Source organism: Euprymna scolopes, chromosome 20 (assembly GCF_053919585.1).
Source record: "Euprymna scolopes isolate OS-2025 chromosome 20, ASM5391958v1, whole genome shotgun sequence".
NCBI classification, from domain to species: domain Eukaryota; kingdom Metazoa; phylum Mollusca; class Cephalopoda; order Sepiida; family Sepiolidae; genus Euprymna; species Euprymna scolopes.
The window spans coordinates 88,377,232-88,399,825 of NC_136501.1; the positions used below are offsets into that span (position 1 = coordinate 88,377,232).

A 22,594-nucleotide genomic window follows, 5' to 3' on the forward strand; every position below is an offset into this window, starting at 1 on the left:
ATTATTATTATTATTATTATTATATTCTGTAGCATTTGCATTTTATTAATTAATTTTATGTTTTTATCTTTTGCTAATAAGGTACCAAACAATCCGAAGAATCAAAGCTTTGCACGGCGAAATGGTTCGCATGGAACAAATTGCAGCTCAGCTTAAGACTGATCGAGACGTAGCAGCTAAACAAGTTCAACAAATGAAAAGCGGAGTGGACAACTTAATCAAGAAAATCAGAGTGAGTTTCTTTCGCTTTTTTTCCCCCCTCTTTTATAAACGTTTGTCTAAAAACATCGTGGCACCTAAACTATAAATCATATGCTGCTAGCTGCACCACACTGGTTCATTGGTGACCCGGTTATATTGAATTACTGCCACCTCAAGATGATTCGCCAGAGAATCGAAAGTACTCGTGATATATTTGGAATCTGTATTAGTTTTTTTGTTACTATAAAACCAAAAAGATTATCAGAAAGGTTGAAAAGATTAAGAAGGGTAAAAGTAAACAAAAGAATTCTGTGGTGTTTAAAAATATTGGACTAAACATATTAAAAAAATATATATTTTATAAAGCTCCCCTCTTCGGTAGAGCACTCTCGTAAATTATCTTACTCGCTACTTAATTTAGCTGAAATAATGCGAAGCTCGCGGTTTGTTTACAAACAAACGTTTGAGCCCTCTACGAGTGGCGGACGGATGTTTATTTAAATAGACGTTCGGACAGTTTAATTTCGGCCACCGATTCCGTAGTCAGGGGGTAGGACTGCCGACTGTCATCACGACGGTTCTAGGTTCGATCCTCGGCTTGGGAGAGGTGTTAGTCTAGCGGCTCTGATGAGTTGTGAAACAACGAAACAGGTCTGTATGTCGATGACTAAAATATATTTTATATATATATATATATATATATATATATATATATATATATATAATATAAAGCTGAACGTCTCTGTGTGTGTGTGTGTGTGTGTGTGTGTGTGTGTGGTCATGAATAGGCTCCTGTATGGTTGATTATTATAGAAAACTGATCACATATAATGATAGAAGATGTATCGAGACACAGGAATGGGTATGTGTGATCTGGCTTAATGATGATTCATTAAAATTGTGGGGTCTGCGTACGTGCCTCGTCCACAAAGTATGGATATAAAAAATTTAAAAATTAAAAAAAAACGTTTACAAGTGTTTTGATATAGATATACATAATAATACTTTGATAAGTATGTTTTAACTTAAATAGGGATGGTATAATAAAATTGTGGAGTCTGCATACGCGCCTGGCCTCCATAGAATGGAAATAGGCACAAACTTTAATAAAGACTTTTCATATCTAACTGCGTAAGTATACTTTGATAATTATGTTTCAGTTTGAAGAAATATGGTATAATAAAATTATGGAGTGTTCGTTCGCGCCTGACCCCCATAGAATGGAAATATGTCACAAAGTTTAACAAGGTTTTTTTAATATAGATCCACAGAATATTGTGATAAGTGTTTCAGTGTGAGCAGGTATGGTATAATAAATTATGGTGTTTATCTATTTTATTTTTACTTTCATCATATTTTGCTTTGGATTTGGTACCCCCAAATGCGAAACTATCTCTTTACAACCCTTCCTTTTCATAAATCAGAGTCCATTTTCTGTAAGCTGTTTTTGAACCCAGTCAACGACGGGTACTTTTGCTAGTGTCCTTTTCTTGGCCTTCGGGACAAGATCAAAGTGTAGTATCTGTTCTTCAGATGCTGCACTTCTATTTCTTGTTCTCTTTCTGTGGAGGAGAAATCCTTCACGACTGAGACAATTTTTATTTTTGTGCCTTTTCTCCACGTTAAAAAACGACCCTGGTGTCTAACTCTGTCCCGTGGGGAGGCATAGTAAATATATATATATATATATATATATATATATATATATATATATATATATATATATATATATATATATAGCCGATATATATATATATATATATATATATATATATATATATATATATATATATATAGCTGATATATATATATATATATATATATATATATATATATATATAGCTGATATATATATATATATATATATATATATATATATATATTAAATTTATTTATTAAATTAGACACATGTTGTTTCATTGGATGTACTTCTAGGAAACTAAACTCTACTGGCTATATATATATATATATATATATATATATATATATATATATATATATATATATATATATATTAGTGATGGGACGATTCCAATATTTTTCCCGATACCGAAACAATTACCAATTCAGATTCAGATTCTTTATAAATCTCTAAATATTTACCTATGAAGTAGTTAATTTTTCCCAATTATCATGAAAACACATGTTAAATGGGTAGATCTCAAGTATAAAAAAAAAAAACACTTGTTGGGAATGATCTATAGATTTTAGTTTTATTGTTTCAAATCAATAAATATTTTTTTATCATTATTATCAGCAGTGGAAGATTTTATTTTAAACAAAATCAAATAAAAAAAGATAATGAAAAGAATCGTTTCTTAAATTTTTCTGATACCAATTCCAATACCCCTAAAAGTTGTGATTTTTCCGATTCCTGATTCCGATTAATCGTCCCAACATGGACTAAAAAATGGAAGGTAGAAAAGTAAAATTAATTGTAGGTAATGGTGGCGTCTTTTATTTCTTTAACCCGCCATCACTGCCTACAGATCAAAAAAATAAGAAAAGAATAATAAAGCAAAATACTTCCATTGTATTCAATAATGTTTGTTTAAATGAAAAAATGCTGCCTAAATATACCTATATATATATATATATATATATATATATATATATATATATATATATATATATATATATTCAGAATGTGAGAGAATATATAATTATTTCTACAGCCAGAAAACGTCGTAGCTTACAAGAGCTTTGTTTGGCTGTCATGGTTCTTGTGAGCTGCGACGTTATCTGGCTGTGAAATAAATAAGCATATATATATATATATATATATATATATATATATATGGGATTGGAATTATCATTTAATTCTCAACGTAATTAAAAAACAAAATTCTCAAAAGCTTAATTTTCAAGGGTCTTGGGCCGAATTTCTTTATTTTGGGCATCTTTTGCGATATGAATATAATTACATGCCAACAAATACTAACGTGTACAAATTTTTAAATAAGATCCAGACGCATTCGGGCTCATAATTAAAACCCGCCTTTTTAGGTAAAACGAATGTTTTCATTGCAATGCCAATCATAATAAATGCGATACAAATTGTGATCGTGTACTGAATAAAAAACCTGTCTCTTCAATATTTTTCCCGATTCTGATACAATTACCGATTCTTTACTAAATTCCCGCTTCTGATCCTGATTCTTTATAAATCTCTAAATATTTAAATATAAAATTATTATTTTTCTCCCAATTACAGTACAAACACATGTTAAAAAGTCACTTTTTGTGGATGATCTATGGATTTTGATTTTACTGGTTGTTTAAAATGGATAAATATTTACTTTTTTCATCATAACTACCAACAGTGAAAGATTTTCTTTTAAAAAAAACTCAAGTAAAAAACAACAATTAAAAGAATCGTTATTGGCATCGGAAAATAGGCACAGATTTTTCCGATTATGATACCAGTTCCGATACTCCAAAAAGTTCCAATTTTCTTGATTCTTGATTCCAATTCGATTAACCATCCCAACACTACTATTAATCCTTATCTCTGAATGCTAGTTTTCTATTTTCGTCTACTTTTATTTTATATATAACATATTTTATATATGACATATTTTATCGTTCTCAAATGTACACATGATCAAAGTCATGAAAAAGAAATACAGTAAAATATAGTAAAATATAGTAAAATATAGTAAAATACAGTAAAATCTGGTAAAATAAAGTAAAATATAGAAAAATACAGTAAAATACAGTAAAATATAGTAAAATATAGTAAAATAGAGTAAAATACAGTAAAATATAGTAAAATACAGTAAAATATAGTAAAATACAGTAAAATACAGTAAAATATAGTAAAATACAGTAAAATATAGTAAAATAAAGTAAAATATAGAAAAATACAGTAAAATATAGTAAAATATAGTAAAATACAGTAAAATACAGTAAAATATAGTAAAATACAGTAAAATATAGTAAAATACAGTAAAATATAGTAAAATATAGTAAAATACAGTAAAATATAGTAAAATAAAGTAAAATATAGAAAAATACAGTAAAATATAGTAAAATACAGTAAAATACAGTAAAATATAGTAAAATACAGTAAAATATAGTAAAATAAAGTAAAATATAGAAAAATACAGTAAAATATAGTAAAATATAGTAAAATACAGTAAAATACAGTAAAATATAGTAAAATACAGTAAAATATAGTAAAATACAGTAAAATATAGTAAAATACAGTAAAATATAGTAAAATAAAGTAAAATATAGAAAAATACAGTAAAATATAGTAAAATACAGTAAAATACAGTAAAATATAGTAAAATACAGTAAAATACAGTAAAATATAGTAAAATATAGTAAAATACAGTAAAATATAGTAATATATAGTAAAATACAGTAAAATACAGTAAAATATAGTAAAAAACAGTAAAATACAGTAAAATATAGTAAAATACAGTAAAATATAGTAAAATATAGTAAAATACAGTAAAATATAGTAAAATACAGTAAAATATAGTAAAATATAGTAAAATACAGTAAAATATAGTAAAATACAGTAAAATATAGTAAAATATAGTAAAATACAGTAAAATGTAGTAAAATATAGTAAAATACAGTAAAATATAGTAAAATATAGTAAAATACAGTAAAATACAGTAAAATATAGTAAAAAACAGTAAAATATAGTAAAATACAGTAAAATATAGTAAAATATAGTAAAATACAGTAAAATATAGTAAAATACAGTAAAATATAGTAAAATACAGTAAAATATAGTAAAATATAGTAAAATACAGTAAAATACAGTAAAATATAGTAAAAAACAGTAAAATACAGTAAAATATAGTAAAATACAGTAAAATACAGTAAAATATAGTAAAATACAGTAAAATATAGTAAAATACAGTAAAATATAGTAAAATGTAGTAAAATATAGTAAAATACAGTAAAATATAGTAAAATACAGTAAAATATAGTAAAATATAGTAAAATATAGTAAAATACAGTAAAATATAGTAAAATGTAGTAAAATACAGTAAAATATAGTAAAATATAGTAAAATATAGTAAAATATAGTAAAATACAGTAAAATATAGTAAAATATAGTAAAATACAGTAAAATATAGTAAAATATGGTAAAATATAGTAAAATACAGTAAAATATAGTAAAATACAGTAAAATATAGTAAAATATAGTAAAATACAGTAAAATTCAGTAAAATATAGTAAAATACAGTAAAATACAGAAACATACAGTAAAATATAGTAAAATATAGTAAAATACAGTAAAATATAGTAAAATACAGTAAAATATAGTAAAATATAGTAAAATACAGTAAAATACAGTAAAATATAGTAAAATACAGTAAAATACAGAAACATACAGTAAAATATAGTAAAATATAGTAAAATATAGTAAAATACAGTAAAATATAATAAAATACAGTAAAATGTAGTAAAATATAGTAAAATACAGTAAAATACAGTAAAATACAGTAAAATACATTAAAATATAGTAAAATACAGTAAAATACAGTAAAATATAGTAAAGTACAGTAAAATATAGTAAAATATAGTAAAATACAGTAAAATATAGTAAAATACAGTAAAATATAGTAAAATATAGTAAAATATAGTAAAATACAGTAAAATATAGTAAAATACAGTAAAATATAGTAAAATACAGTAAAATATAGTAAAATACAGTAAAATATAGTAAAATATAGTAAAATACAGTAAAATACAGTAAAATATAGTAAAATACAGTAAAATACAGAAACATACAGTAAAATATAGTAAAATACATTAAAATATAGTAAAATATAGTAAAATATAGTAAAATACAGTAAAATATAGTAAAATACAGTAAAATATAGTAAAATACAGTAAAATACAGAAACATACAGTAAAATATAGTAAAATACATTAAAATATAGTAAAATATAGTAAAATATAGTAAAATACAGTAAAATATAGTAAAATACAGTAAAATATAGTAAAATACAGTCAAATACAGAAACATACAGTAAAATATAGTAAAATACAGTAAAATACAGTAAAATATAGTAAAATATAGTAAAATACATTAAAATATAGTAAAATATAGTAAAATATAGTAAAATATAGTAAAATACAGTAAAATATAGTAAAATATAGTAAAATACAGTAAAATATAGTAAAATACAGTAAAATATAGTAAAATACAGTAAAATACAGAAACATACAGTAAAATATAGTAAAATACAGTAAAATACAGTAAAATATAGTAAAATATAGTAAAATACATTAAAATATAGTAAAATATAGTAAAATATAGTAAAATATAGTAAAATATAGTAAAATACAGTAAAATATAGTAAAATACAGTAAAATATAGTAAAATACAGAAACATACAGTAAAATATAGTAAAATACATTAAAATATAGTAAAATATAGTAAAATATAGTAAAATACAGTAAAATATAGTAAAATATAGTAAAATACAGTAAAATATAGTAAAATATAGTAAAATATAGTAAAATACAGTAAAATATAGTAAAATACAGTAAAATATAGTAAAATACAGTAAAATATAGTAAAATACAGTAAAATATAGTAAAATATAGTAAAATACAGTAAAATACAGTAAAATATAGTAAAATACAGTAAAATACAGAAACATACAGTAAAATATAGTAAAATACATTAAAATATAGTAAAATATAGTAAAATACAGTAAAATATAGTAAAATACAGTAAAATATAGTAAAATACAGTAAAATACAGAAACATACAGTAAAATATAGTAAAATACATTAAAATATAGTAAAATATAGTAAAATATAGTAAAATACAGTAAAATATAGTAAAATACAGTAAAATATAGTAAAATACAGTCAAATACAGAAACATACAGTAAAATATAGTAAAATACAGTAAAATACAGTAAAATATAGTAAAATATAGTAAAATACATTAAAATATAGTAAAATATAGTAAAATATAGTAAAATATAGTAAAATACAGTAAAATATAGTAAAATATAGTAAAATACAGTAAAATATAGTAAAATACAGTAAAATATAGTAAAATACAGTAAAATACAGAAACATACAGTAAAATATAGTAAAATACAGTAAAATACAGTAAAATATAGTAAAATATAGTAAAATACATTAAAATATAGTAAAATATAGTAAAATATAGTAAAATATAGTAAAATATAGTAAAATATAGTAAAATACAGTAAAATATAGTAAAATACAGAAACATACAGTAAAATATAGTAAAATACATTAAAATATAGTAAAATATAGTAAAATATAGTAAAATACAGTAAAATATAGTAAAATACAGTAAAATATAGTAAAATATAGTAAAATACAGTAAAATACAGTAAAATATAGTAAAATACAGTAAAATACAGTAAAATATAGTAAAATACAGTAAAATATAGTAAAATACAGTAAAATACAGTAAAATATAGTAAAATATAGTAAAATATAGTAAAATACAGTAAAATATAGTAAAATATAGTAAAATATAGTAAAATACAGTAAAATATAGTAGAATACAGTAAAATATAGTAAAATATAGTAAAATATAGTAAAATACAGTAAAATATAGTAAAATATAGTAAAATATAGTAAAATACAGTAAAATATAGTAAAATACAGTAAAATATAGTAAAATATAGTAAAATATAGTAAAATACAGTAAAATATAGTAAAATATAGTAAAATACAGTAAAATACAGTAAAATACAGTAAAATATAGTAAAATACAGAAAAATACAGTAAGATATAGTAAAATACAGTAAGATAAAGTAAAATACAGTAAGATATAGTAAAATACAGTAAAATGCCACGAATGAAAATCAAAACACAACTTACACTCACGAAAATTATCTCTTGACAAGTATGGAATATGGTTTGTTACGTAACCACACGTAGGCCTTAAATGTTATTATGAATAACATACAAACCAGGCGTTCATGAAAGAGTAAACGTTCTCTGCTACTAGTTGGTCATCTGCCATAGCTTACAAAATAACTCAAAAGTCTTTATGGCCATTGTATATCATTTATCAATGATTTGAACTATTTCAAATCCAAATCTATTTTGGATATTGTACTCAAAGTTAATCGAAAGGACTAAAATTTTGTTTAGTTCAATCCTAACTTTTCATTCTCCAAAATAACTAACATCTAGGAATATTATTTTATAAATGTTTTGTGCATGTCATGCCATAACATTCTCTATAAAATTTTAAGCATCCCATATCTATTAATGTCTTAAACATTCTATATCTATCAATGTCTTAAGCATTCCATATCTATCAATGTCTTAAGCATTCTATATCTATTAATGTCTAAAGCATTCCATATCTATCAATGTCTTAAGCATTCTATATCTATCAATGTCTTAAGCATTCCATATCTATCAATGTCTTAAGCATTCCATATCTATCAATGTCTTAAGCATTCTATATCTATCAATGTCTTAAGTATTCCATATCTATCAATGTCTTAAGCATTCTATATCTATCAATGTCTTAAGTATTCCATATCTATCAATGTCTTAAGTATTCCATATCTATCAATGTCTTAAGCATTCCATATCTATCAATGTCTTAAGCATTCCATATCTATCAATGTCTTAAGCATTCCATATCTATTAATGTCTTAAGCATTCTATATCTATCAATGTCTTAAGCATTCCATATCTATCAATGTCTTAAGCATTCCATATCTATCAATGTCTTAAGCATTCTATATCTATCAATGTCTTAAGTATTCCATATCTATCAATGTCTTAAGCATTCTATATCTATCAATGTCTTAAGTATTCCATATCTATCAATGTCTTAAGTATTCCATATCTATCAATGTCTTAAGCATTCCATATCTATCAATGTCTAAAGCATTCCATATCTATCAATGTCTTTAGCATTCTATATCTATCAATGTCTTTAGCATTCCATATCTATCAATGTCTTAAGCATTCTATTTCTGTTAATGTCTTAAACATTCTATATCTATTAATGTGTTAAGCATTCTATATCTATCAGCAACAGCTTAAATGGAGCGCTAACTCAACATTCTTTATTTACTATGAGTAAGGAGCATATATGAATATAAAATTAACCTAAAGCCTAACATATACGATGTAAAATTATGATTGAGCAAATGAATCGTTAAAGAAATTGCAAACCATGAAAATGTCAATGATGATAGTGATGTTTTGTTGTTGTTGTTGTTGGTGGTGGTTGTGATGATGATGATGATGATGATGATGATGATGATGATGATGATGATGATGATGATTTCTTTTCTTTTCTTTTTCCAGAAGGAAATGTTGACGAAAGAAGAATGTGAACATGCTTATGGGGTTCTGATGTCCACTATGGATCAGCAGTTGCAATCGTTGAAGAAAAAAATGGAATCGCAAAAGATCAAAGAAGAACAACAAAGACTCAAACAAATTCAGGTCAGCCATTTTGTTGCAATGATGTCACATACCAGTCGTAATGTTTTATTCCTCGAAACGAGGACAGTTAACAAGGTCGTAATTCTGGTGGAAAAGGGAATAACCAGCGCAATATGATCATGAAAAAGGAAAGATTTATTGTCATAGACGGTAGGAAAGTTTTATTACCATAGACGGTAGAGAAGATTTATTGTCATAGACGGTAGGAAAGGTTTATTATCATAGACGGTAGGAATGGTTTATTGTCATAGACGGTAGGAAAGGTTAGTTATCATAGACGGTAGAAAAGGTTTATTATCATAGATGGTAGAAAAGGTTTATTATCATAGACGGTAGAAAAGATTTATTGTCATAGACGGTAGGAAAGGTTTATTGTCATAGACGGTAGAAAAGGTTTGTTATCATAGGAGATACAGATCATAATGAGGAATTACCAAAGTTCGAGACAAAGATCAATGTTCAGTGCCGTGCTACTGAATATATAGGCATCCATGTGAAAGTCCATGTTGGAAAAAGGGGTTACATGCATTCAAGTAATTGACCTTAAACTTTATCCGATGGTGAGGCCCCAGCTTGCGGGCTTTAGGGAGTGTGGATCCGCCCTTTAATTGCCATTGCTCCCAGGTCCACTCTGACCCGGACTGGTAGTACCTGTTAGGGTCCCAAAACAAATATACTCTATTAAAAAATTGTTCTTCAAAATAACTGGATTCGGCATTAAATAACCTGAAAAGGGTTGATAAGCCGTAAAGCAAAAACAACCAACCAACAACAAGTAATAATTGATGTCTGTGTTCCATCTAACATTTGTTCAAACTTCCTCAATGACATCATGTGACACACAACTCACATGCCACTAATCCTTTGAGCCTTCCCAAGAGTCCAGCATTCAAACTCTTTGGTCTAACATTCACAGACAGTAGGAATTAAAATATTTTTTATTGCATTTTCACATCAAAGAAAGCACAGTGCCACTTTGAGGTAGAGGGCTGCCATCTGGGATCATTTGCAGGGATGTTATGTAGTAAGATGTCTGTTTTCATTACACTTAAACTTCTGCGTGTCAATGTAGTGAAGGAAGCAGGGACCCGGAAGGGAATTCCAAAGTCTAACAGTTCAAGGGAAGAAACTATTAGAGTAGAAAGCTTTCTGGCATTTGGGGATCTCTACTATGTAGGGGTGGGATTTTGCTGCTTGTCAGGTTTGTTAGGGGTATTTATGTCAGGGGGGTACAAGAGCTTCTAGTTCGTCTGAGCACTGACATTAAAATACTTGTAAAACAGGCAGATGAATGCAACATTTTGTCAATGAGACAGAGATTGAGGCTTAACTGACAGTGTGGGATCTATTAGGTTGGCGACTCTCTTTTGAACCGTGTCCAAGAGTGAGAGATTAGTAGCAGATAATCCAGTCCAAATGTGGCAACAATACTCCATACATGAGCGAATGGTGGCCATGTAGACGTATACGATACTCTAAGGTGTAAGTAACTTTCTAGCATGGTAAGGAAAGTCCACCTTTTTTGCAGCAGCCTTGCCAATACCTTTAATGTATCTGTTACATAGAAGATACTGCCAACTCTGCCGTAAAGAAATTTGGTTTCCTCTACTAGGCTAGAAAATTTCTTACACCTGCCAAGGACTGAAATTTTGGACTACAATATATATATATACATATATATATATATATATATATATATATATATATATATATATATATATTATATAATTAGAGAGAATCATCCACAAACAGAAATTTCATTATCATTAGAACTCACCAGTGTGATGTCGACACACCAGTATACTGTGCTATTAATATATTATACAGTTCCTTTAACATTCTACATCTATTAACACTTTAAGCATCTCTATCAATATTTTAAGCATTCTATATTTATCAATGTCTTAAGCATTCTCTATCTATCAGCGCCTTAAGCATCCTGAAGCTGCAGCTTAAATAGAGTATATATAGTTCCTTAAGCATTCTTTATTTAGCAGTTCCTTAAGCATTCTATATCTATTAATGCCTTAAGAATTCTATATCTATTAATGTCTTAAGCATTCGATATCTATCAATGTCTTAAGCATTCTATATCTATCAATGCCTTAAGCATTCTATATCTATCAATGTCTTAAGCATTCCATACCTATCAGCAACAGCTTAAATGGAACGCTAACTCAACATGCTTTATTTACTATGAGTAAAGAGTATATATGAATATAAAATTAAAAAAGGGTCATCGACAACCGTTTTGTAGTTATTACAATTCATCAATGTTGTTTAGACACTGTTGCTGAAAATCAACATCGTAACCATGGTTACCATATTCTGATATAAGAACATCCTTAACCTTTCAGCAGCAAATCTGATTCTTTTCTCTCTCTATTCATGGCTGAAATCCAAAGAAGATGTTTGTAGAATTGCTCATTTGCTTAAACGATAAGAATAACTATTAGCGTTCTGGTGTACACACCGTCAATTTTCTTCTCCACTATTTCAGTAAAAGTCCAAGGGTTTACTTCCATATACAAGAACTGATGTAACAATGGTTTCAAAGAGATCATGTTTCATCTTGGTACGAAAGATTTGACTTCCAGATTACTAAATTGTAGGAGGCCAAATACAGCGCCTTAACCGTTCCCTTTATGCTATTTATATTCTAGCTTAAGATAGATAACATCGTATGGTACAGTCCTGTCAAGCAGTTTTGGAGCCTAATTTATAAAGAAGATTAAAAAGAAAAAATTTTATTTTAATTTTCAGGAGGCAATGGAATTGGAAAAGAAGAAGAAGTTTGAAGAAGAGCAAAGAAAGCGAGAAGAGGAAGAACAGAAACGCATGTAAGTAAAGTTCATTTTCACGGCCCAATCTCTTTTCACGATTATGATGACGACTTTAGCCCATCTAGTGAGGCAACTTTTTTCTTTGCATCTTGTTACCGTGCACACTGCATGACATCACATAAGGTGAATGAATAAATGAAGATAAGTAAGGTTGTGTTCAAGTCTAACGTAAATAAGTTCTTGATGAGCCGTTCCATATAAGTTATCAAATTTACCAAATTTTCATTACTAATGATTACTATATTGTCCAATTTCTACTGTACACTCTTTAACCCTTATCCTTGAGTGGCCTCTTGGCCTTGATAATGTGGTGATGCCTATGTAAAAAAAAAAAAAAAAGTATTGGAACGTGCTGGATGATATAAATAATTTCAAGAGAGAGAAAAAAAGTGAGAGAGGAGAAAAAGAGAGAAATGGAGAGTTGGAAAGTCGGTCATTATCATGTAAGAAATATATATATCGATTAAAAAATCAATAATCAAACACGAACTGACACCATTCTTAGTCTGATAATAATTTAGTTCACTTTCTTTCTGATAATAATTGCCTTACTTCTCTAAATACGTCGCTTCATTGAACACGTTCACTAAATTCCTAATCTTCATTTCTAGTGGGAATTTCCTATTTAGGTAACCTGATATAATTTTTCGGTGCTTCTATAGAATTGGGACGAGATTTGCAGAAATCGTAAAACTGAATTTCACATGAAAACAATGGTATCTACGTAATCCTCATATTTTTAAGATGATTATATCCAAAAATTACGGAAGTCGATGAAGTTGAAATTTTTTTATTAAAGAAAATAAGAAATAGAATTTTGATGAAAACGATTGTAAAACACAGAAGAGTTCAACAGGGAGGTAATTTTCCATTCTAATTAAACAAAGATGGCGGCAATTTTTCACCTGCTAACATGATAAAAATTGTTTTTTTTTAATAATTCAGTAATATTCAGGTAATTTCGACTGCATAATTTGGAAGCTACCATTGTAACCTATTAGAATTGACAAAAAAAATCAGTTGAAACCATTTTTTTTATCTGAAATCCTATTTATTGACTACAAAATCTCGTCTCAATAATGTAAAAGGATTAATTTTTCTTTATGTGTACACAGTAATATTATTGCGTTACACAACTGCTGTAACCATGCAGGTTGGTAATAATCAGAACAGTATCATAGTTGATAAAAAGTGTATTAGCAAAAATGCATGTCATAATTCTAAAGGTCATAACTGCCTCGAATTCCTACTCAATAATGTGTTAAATGCAAGTATATTTATAGTCTCTGTGTAAGTCCTTTATTACTAAAATAATTAGATCAGCTTATCCCATAACAATAATGAAAACTATTAAATAAAGTGGGGAGTGATTGACAGATGGGACATCAGAATTTAACCTTAAATTTCTTTCTGATAATAATTACCTCACTTCCCTAAACACATCACTTCCCTGAACACGTTTGCTAAATTCCTAATCTAGTCGAAATTTCCTATTTAGGTAATCTGATATTATTTTCCTTTTATGTGTACAAAGTAATATTACATAACGAAATAATATCAGATTGCCTAAACGTGTTCAGGAAAGTGACGTGTTTAAGGAAGCGAAGTAAGTATTATGGCAAAGAAACTAAAGTAAACTAAATTATAATCAGGCTAATAATTGTGTCATTTTGTGTCTGGAGATACTGTTTTGTAAGCTCTGAATACAACTGAAAGATTTTGAACATTTTAAAAACTATTTCTCGGTCACATGCCTAAGCTTTTTTCACTAATCTGTTCAAGGTCAGAGATCCATTACTCTGTTAATATTCTAAGTTGTTTATATTGATAAAAACTACACATCAGTGTCTAAGTGATTACATCCACAGACAATCAAAAACATGGGTTTCCACTAACAATAAATGCAGAAACGTTAGTGTAATTACCCCCTTTCTTCTTTTCTGCAACCTCTCTCTCTCTCTCTCTCTCTCTCTCTCTTTCTCTCTCTCCCCCCTCTCACAGACGTCATGTTGCTAGTCTCAGTCTTTTCTTACAAATACCATTATGACTTGTGTTTTCCAGAATTGTCTGATCTATTCCCTGCTTCTTTTGTTCCAGCTCATTTGACTCGTTGGTTTAGTGGTCTTCATCAGTTCATTATTTTGATACCTCCTTGTAATACAGCTTCTTATTCCAGCAGCTTCTTTCCAAGAACTATGAGCGTGTGGAATTCTCTTCCTGCTGACTGTTTTCCTCTCACTTATTGTGGTGTATCTGCAAACAAAATGAAGGGCTTACCTGTGTTGCTCCATGTGAAAGAAGAGAGATAAAATGGCCCACTCATTTATGCACTTGGAGTGCATTATGGGAAAGGCAATGCATGATGGGAAAGGATTTTTTTTTTTTTTTTTGAAGTAGGACATAAAGGGAGTAAGCAGGTCATTAAGGCAGATTGGAGAAAAGAGAGAGGTGTGTCTTTGCATTGGATGAGCACTTTTAACCAGCCTGCTCTTCTGTAGAGCACGCTTATACCCTTGGTCTTTTCAAGATTAAAGTCAATAGACATCTCCTTTCTTTGCAATAATCATCTTTCATTCTTGTTAGTTTCTTACATCAAGTGGCTTCACTCCTTGTCTGGAGCGATTTCCATTAAAAATAAAAAAAATAAAAAGTAAATAATAATTTATACATGCTGCAGTGAACGAAAGTCTAACAAAGGGAGATAACTTATAATTATTGCAATAGTTGCCATTATTTTGTCAAAAACGATGGAAAGAAATGATGCATTATTTTTTTTATTTTTTAATCAATCAAGCATACAGAAATATTTTTTCTGTTATTACTAGTCAAATACCCGTCCCATGACAAGTATAAAGAATATGTATAACGTTATTTTTTTTTATTTTAATTTTTTTTCTTTGACTTTTTTAGTTGAGGAAGGGGAATAGGTGAAGCTTCTTAGTGTACAGACGCTTAAATGATAAAGATTTCACTCCACACCTGACCAATCTATAAATAGACGTAAATCATAAGTATATTAGATATACAGGGCGTTCCAAAAGTCTTTAGCACATTAAGCAGATATGAGGAGTTGAAATGTGCCCAAGACTTTTGGAACACCCTATATATTGTTATTTTCGAATATATATATTGAGTATTCACAGAGATTAAAGAAATCAGTAAAAAAAAAAATGCCTACATTACTCATGGTGTTGCCTAGAATATGTATCCCATAATTTATAATGACCCGTTCATTACTTTACAAGTTTATCCAAATGATAACAGGTGTATGTGTTTTAGACATGCCATAGGCAATTGTTGCTCTATGTGATATAGTTTATTTGGATGAGTTGTTGGAAGGGAAGGATCTCGCACCACGCATCTGTTTTTGTTGAAATTGTAATCGAATTTGCAAATGTTTTAATGCCCTTTTTGCTTGGCGCATGCATTTAATATTGCTATGATTTACTGTTTTGTAGGAAAATGGAGATTGAAGCCAAACGAAAGAAAGAAGAAGAAGACAGACTGATTCAAGAAAAAGCAAACCAGGCAGCGGCCGTGAGTTATTTTCTTTTTTTTTATTTTCACTAATTTGATTCCTGTTGTGAAGTGGTTTAAAGGATGTAAATATGAAGAAAAAAGTGGATGAAAACGATTCTTTGAAGATCAACAGTATAAATGATCTGTTTAACTATAAGAGAAGTACTACTACTCAAATGGATAGCAGACTTTTTTTTTTTCAATATTTAATAATGAAAAAGAGGAAAAGAAAATCTTGATTCGACTTTTTTACTTTCTTTCCTTTTGTAATGTGGCCGTTACGCTTGAATCAAGTTCGTTACACTTTAAAACTCTCTCGAACTCCCACGCTGTTCAGTTCCATAGCAAAGAAACAAACAAAAATAAATGAATCCGACTCAGTTTTTTTCTGTTTTAATAAAAGACATCTATTACTGTTACTTTCTAAACAATGTCTGCTTCTTGTTTTTTTAATGTTCATTTTGTCTGTCATGAGATTAACAAAACACTGCCATCTCAACACCAGCTTAAAAGTCTCTCATTGCTACCACAAGGCTATACATCCATCTCGTCTGGAATGCACTTTTCTTCTTTCGACCATATGTTGGCCACAGCCAGCCATTTCTCGCCTTTGAATTTTCATCTTTCTTGGTGTGCACTTTATTTCTCTCCTCGAACACGTGATATCCTTTTTTTTCTTTTCTTGTGACGCAAGCCCATACACACTTGCTAATTTGCATACGAGCTCAAATGGCTGCTGATTCTTATACCTTCGCTAGCACTCTAATATTCAGCTGCTGCTGATATTTTCACATGCACTCATATGCGCTGTGTTACAATAAATAAAAAATAAAAGACAATTTGGTTCATACATTTAATAATATCATCAGTTCATACATTTAATAATATCACCAGTTCATACATTTAATAATATCACCATTTATATATTAAATAATATCACAATTTTATACATTTAATAATATCACCATTTTTACATTTAATAATATCACCATTTCATACACTTGATAATATCACCATTTTTATATTTAATAATATCACCATTCATATATTTAATAATATCACAATTTCATACATTTATTAATATCACCACATCATACATTTAATAGTATCCCCATTTAACACATTTAATAATATCAACATTTCATACATTTAATAATTCCACTATTTCATACATTTAATAATATCACAATTTATATATTTTATAATATCACAATGTCATACATTTTAATAATATCACCATTTCATACATTTGATAATATCACCATTTCATACATTTAATAATATTACCATTCCATACATTTAATAATATCACCATTTCATACATTTTAATAATATCACAATGTCATACATTTTAATAATATCACCATTTCATACATTTAATAATATCACCATTCCATACATTTAATAATATTACCATTCCATACATTTAATAATATTACCATTCCATACATTTAATAATATTACCATTCCATACATTTAATAATATCACAATTTCATACATTTTAATAATATCACCATTTCATACATTTAATAATATCACCATTCCATACATTTAATAATATTACCATTCCATACATTTAATAATATCACAATTTCATACATTTTAATAATATCACAATGTCATACATTTTAATAATATCACCATTTCATACATTTAATAATATCACCATTCCATACATTTAATAATATTACCATTCCATACATTTAATAATATTACCATTCCATACATTTAATAATATTACCATTCCATACATTTAATAATATCACAATTTCATACATTTTAATAATATCACCATTTCATACATTTTAATAATATCACAATTTCATACATTTTAATAATATCACCATTTCATACATTTGATAATATTACCATTCCATACATTTGATAATATTACCATTCCATACATTTAATAATATTACCATTCCATACATTTAATAATATCACAATTTCATACATTTTAATAATATCACAATGTCATACATTTTAATAATATCACCATTTCATACATTTAATAATATCACCATTCCATACATTTAATAATATTACCATTCCATACATTTAATAATATTACCATTCCATACATTTAATAATATTACCATTCCATACATTTAATAATATCACAATTTCATACATTTTAATAATATCACCATTTCATACATTTAATAATATCACCATTCCATACATTTAATAATATTACCATTCCATACATTTAATAATATTACCATTCCATACATTTAATAATATTACCATTCCATACATTTAATAATATCACAATTTCATACATTTTAATAATATCACCATTTCATACATTTTAATAATATCACAATTTCATACATTTTAATAATATCACCATTTCATACATTTTAATAATATCACCATTTCATACATTTGATAATATTACCATTCCATACATTTGATAATATTACCATTCCATACATTTAATAATATTACCATTCCATACATTTAATAATATCACAATTTCATACATTTTAATAATATCACAATGTCATACATTTTAATAATATCACCATTTCATACATTTAATAATATCACCATTCCATACATTTAATAATATTACCATTCCATACATTTAATAATATTACCATTCCATACATTTAATAATATTACCATTCCATACATTTAATAATATCACAATTTCATACATTTTAATAATATCACCATTTCATACATTTAATAATATTACCATTCCATACATTTAATAATATTACCATTCCATACATTTAATAATATTACCATTCCATACATTTAATAATATTACCATTCCATACATTTAATAATATCACAATTTCATACATTTTAATAATATCACCATTTCATACATTTTAATAATATCACAATTTCATACATTTTAATAATATCACCATTTCATACATTTTAATAATATCACCATTTCATACATTTTAATAATATCACAATTTCATACATTTTAATAATATCACCATTTCATACATTTGATAATATCACCATTTCATACATTTAATAATATTACCATTCCATACATTGAATAATATCACAATTTGATACATTTCATACATGGGTTAATTGATTATGTGCAGTACTTACAGACAGAGGTTGTAAGTTCAAACCTCATCTGATACATAAATACAGTGTGGAACGATAAAATTGTCGCTCTAGAAAAGCCGATATGATTCCATTTCCGTTTTTCTTTTTTTGTTACAGACCATCTACTAGTTGGCCAGTTATGTACAAATCCCAAGAGCGATAGGAGCCTACTATCATGTCTGAAAGTGACACAATGTTCAACGAACGAGATCAGAGTTGTGCCACTCATACTCTCTACCAATCCAAGTTATGACAACAGGACCATTGCCAGCACCCTCAAAATGTATTGCTGGATTGCCACGAATAACAGGAACATGTACAGGGCGATGAAAATAAAGTTTCCAGCTATGGTTATAGTCTTTGGTGCCATTTCAAATAAGAGCCACATGATGCCACTTCACATCTTTGAAGTCGGCTTGAAAATCAACACCAAAGTGTACCTGGATGTGCTGAAGAGTGTGGTGATCCCCTGTTGGTGCAATCAGGTGGCCACTTGCAGATCGTAGGTGTTGTAGCAGAACTTGGCACCGGCCCACAAGTCCAAAGAGATCCAGGCTTGGCTTCAGAAAGAGTGCTACGACTTTGTACTTTTCTTTCACTGGCCCCCTCTCCTCCCCTGACCTGAATCCCCTGGACTACTTTGTTTGGTCATACGTCGAGAACATCACCAACATGACCTCCCACAATACCAAAGCCAACCTGATCACTATCATCCGCAGAGTATTTGCCAAGCTCCTGCTTGCGCTTGTGGAAAAGGCATGCTCCCAGTTCTGGACCCGTATTGAGGCAATAATTGAGGCTGAAGATGCCGACAGTGAAGACATGTTATCTCTACTATACAATCAAGTTACTTGAATTGATTTTTTTCAATAAAAGTTTTAAAATAAAGCTGTAGTGTTGTTTTCTTTAGGGGGGACAATTTTGTTGTTTCACCCTATATTTCATTCTAATGTTCTCCCCAGAAATTTCAAATTACAATATTAAGTAAATTGTTTACTTTTACTTTCATCATTTTTTAATCTACGTAAAGAAGGGGGTTAGAGAAGAAAAGATGAGTGTAAAAGTAATTGAATTTTCATAGAACTACAATTGCTTTCTTCTTTTTTTTCTAGCGTTATGACTCCCAGGTTGGGAAACTAACAACTGCTCATCTCAATCTCCAGCAATGACTAATATTTTTGTTTTCTTTTATTTTTATTTTCGTGTTTTAGGTAGCAATGGAAGCTGAACGTAAAAAAGATGCTGTGGAGATTGCCAAGCGCCAACAGATGTTAGAACAAGAACACCGCGATCGAGAACTCGCTCTCCGTCTGGCGATGGAGGACCAAAACCAGGTCGATGATGTGGTTATACCTCAACTTGCGAGATCCGCTGCAGTGATGGCCCAGCGTCAAGCAGCTGCGCAGAAGAAGTATGATTTGTCAAAGTGGAAATATGCCGAACTTCGTGACGCCATCAACACATCATGTGGTACGTGCGCCATATTTATGCGTATCGGGAGGAATAGGAAGCACTTTAATTTAAAAATTATTTTTCAATTGCCAAGTCTGCTGCAAAGAAGATAGGCTCTCCCTACCAGGCTAGAAAATGGTACTTCTGTAGTTTACAGACCATGTTAAAATAATAATGCTGTTATTTAGAATTATGCTTTTTAGAAGGCGGGGTGGGGGCTTTGTTAACTATTCTCATTTCAGAAGAGTATAAAGTGGATGTTGAGTTTACTTTTGGCAGTTTCATAACTCTTGCTTCCATTTTTTTTTTTTTTTTGTCCCTTAATCCGCATATTTAATGAGTGATGTTTTGAACAAAGGGAAAAGACTTGCTATTTTCTGGGTTGGAATCTGCAGTTATCTTTAGCTAGTTTTTTTTATTATTTTGAAGTGCTTTTTTTTTTTTAGCTCATTATATCAAGTGGCTTCACGTTTTGTCTGGAGCGATTTCCATTAAAAAAGAAAATAAAAAGTAAATAATAGTTTACACATGCCACAGTGAATGAAAATCTAACAAAGGGAGATAACTTATAACTATTACAATAGTTGCCATTATTTTGTAAAAAATGATGGAAAGAAATTATGCATTATTTTTTATTTATTAATAGTTGCCATTATTTTGTCAAATTTAATAAAAAAAAAAAAAAAGAAAGATATGATAAATGATAGTCCTATCTAAAACTAGTTTAAAAAATAAAGTTTGTTCGTTTTTTAATGTTTTTTTTTTTATCGTGCTTAGATCTGGAGTTGTTGGAGGCTTGTCGTGAGGAGTTTCACAGAAGACTGAAGGTCTACCATGCGTGGAAATCCAAGAACAAAAAACGAGGTGACAATTCCCAGAGAGCACCTGATGCTATTATCGAAGGTAATTATTTATTTGCTCATTTTTATGAGAATTTTTCAATAAATTTGTAAATTAACACTCTCCCCTGAATAACTGCCTGCCTCCATTCTCCTGTTAAAAAAATAAAATTTTACTTTTTTAGTTGATTACCCTGAAAAACTTGGTGGACAGAAAAAAAAAATCAATTATTTCAAAATTTAGAATAAGGGATCAATTTCGTATATAAATCTAATTTATAAAACTCACTAGATCTGTCTGCCTGTCCATTTTGTCAATTTTGGGGCCATTCTAACTTTTTATAGTAGTTAACCACATTTTTACGACTAACCTTAAGTCCAAGTGACAAGGTCATAAAGCCACATGTAATTGCTTAAAAAAAAAATTGCACCGGATTTAGCTCTCATAGCAAAAAAAAAAAAAAAATTTGATTAACTGCCCTAAAGCGCTAGAGTGGTTTGGAAATGGAGAAAATGTTACTATAAATTTAGTTGTGAAACTGATCCCCCATTCTAAATTCTAAAATATTGTTTTTCTCCTTTGTTCTGCCAAGTTTTTAAGAGTGTTACACATAATTGTCTAAAAAAAAAGTAGAATCTCACTTTTGTTCAGGGGGGGGGGTGTAGAATTTAGCGAAAGGTGTTCCTCTCCAATAATACATTTTTTTTTCTTTGTACAAGGAAAGATTATTGATTTTTAAACAACCAAATGCTGATAGCATAATCATGGCATGACAAATTGCACAGTAGTTTTGTAATTCACTTAAAAATTGCTAACATCTAGCATATAAGTCAGACCCAAATAGTATTTAAGTTGACAAATCAAACTTTGCTTCTGACTAGCCAATTTTTATTTATTATTGTTGTACCATGTTATTGCCAATAGAATATTACAATAGAAATTAAAAAAAGAACACATTGTATGATTTTGATCCTAGAAAATAGATAAGAAATTGAACTTCAGGGAATCTTGCATAAATAGTATCTAATGATTAAGGATCAAATTGATATCAATCTAAAACATGTGGATTTTTAAATCGAAGGTTTTGCTCATACTCCAAAAAAACTGAAATTTGTGGGATATTTATTAATTAATGTTTAATCCCTATTGTTACAATTTCAATAAATACTGGAAGTATCTGAATTTCCATGAAGCGCTTCCACCCCGTTTTACC

At 28.2% G+C, this 22,594-nt stretch overlaps 1 protein-coding gene across 13 annotated transcripts in view; it reads left to right on the forward strand.

Annotated features, from left to right (window-relative positions):
• The window catches only part of LOC145241536 (unconventional myosin-VI-like), a 381,082-nt gene that overhangs the window by 346,265 nt on the left and 12,223 nt on the right, over positions 1–22,594 (forward strand). For all 13 annotated transcript variants that reach the window (XM_080104590.1, XM_080104593.1, XM_080104586.1 and 10 more), the window contains exons 22-27: positions 82–232; positions 9,502–9,642; positions 12,406–12,482; positions 15,944–16,022; positions 20,301–20,559; positions 21,319–21,444. In XM_080104590.1, coding sequence (XP_079960716.1) covers positions 82–232; positions 9,502–9,642; positions 12,406–12,482; positions 15,944–16,022; positions 20,301–20,559; positions 21,319–21,444 — 833 coding nt within the window. The remainder of the gene's footprint in view (positions 1–81; positions 233–9,501; positions 9,643–12,405; positions 12,483–15,943; positions 16,023–20,300; positions 20,560–21,318; positions 21,445–22,594) is intronic.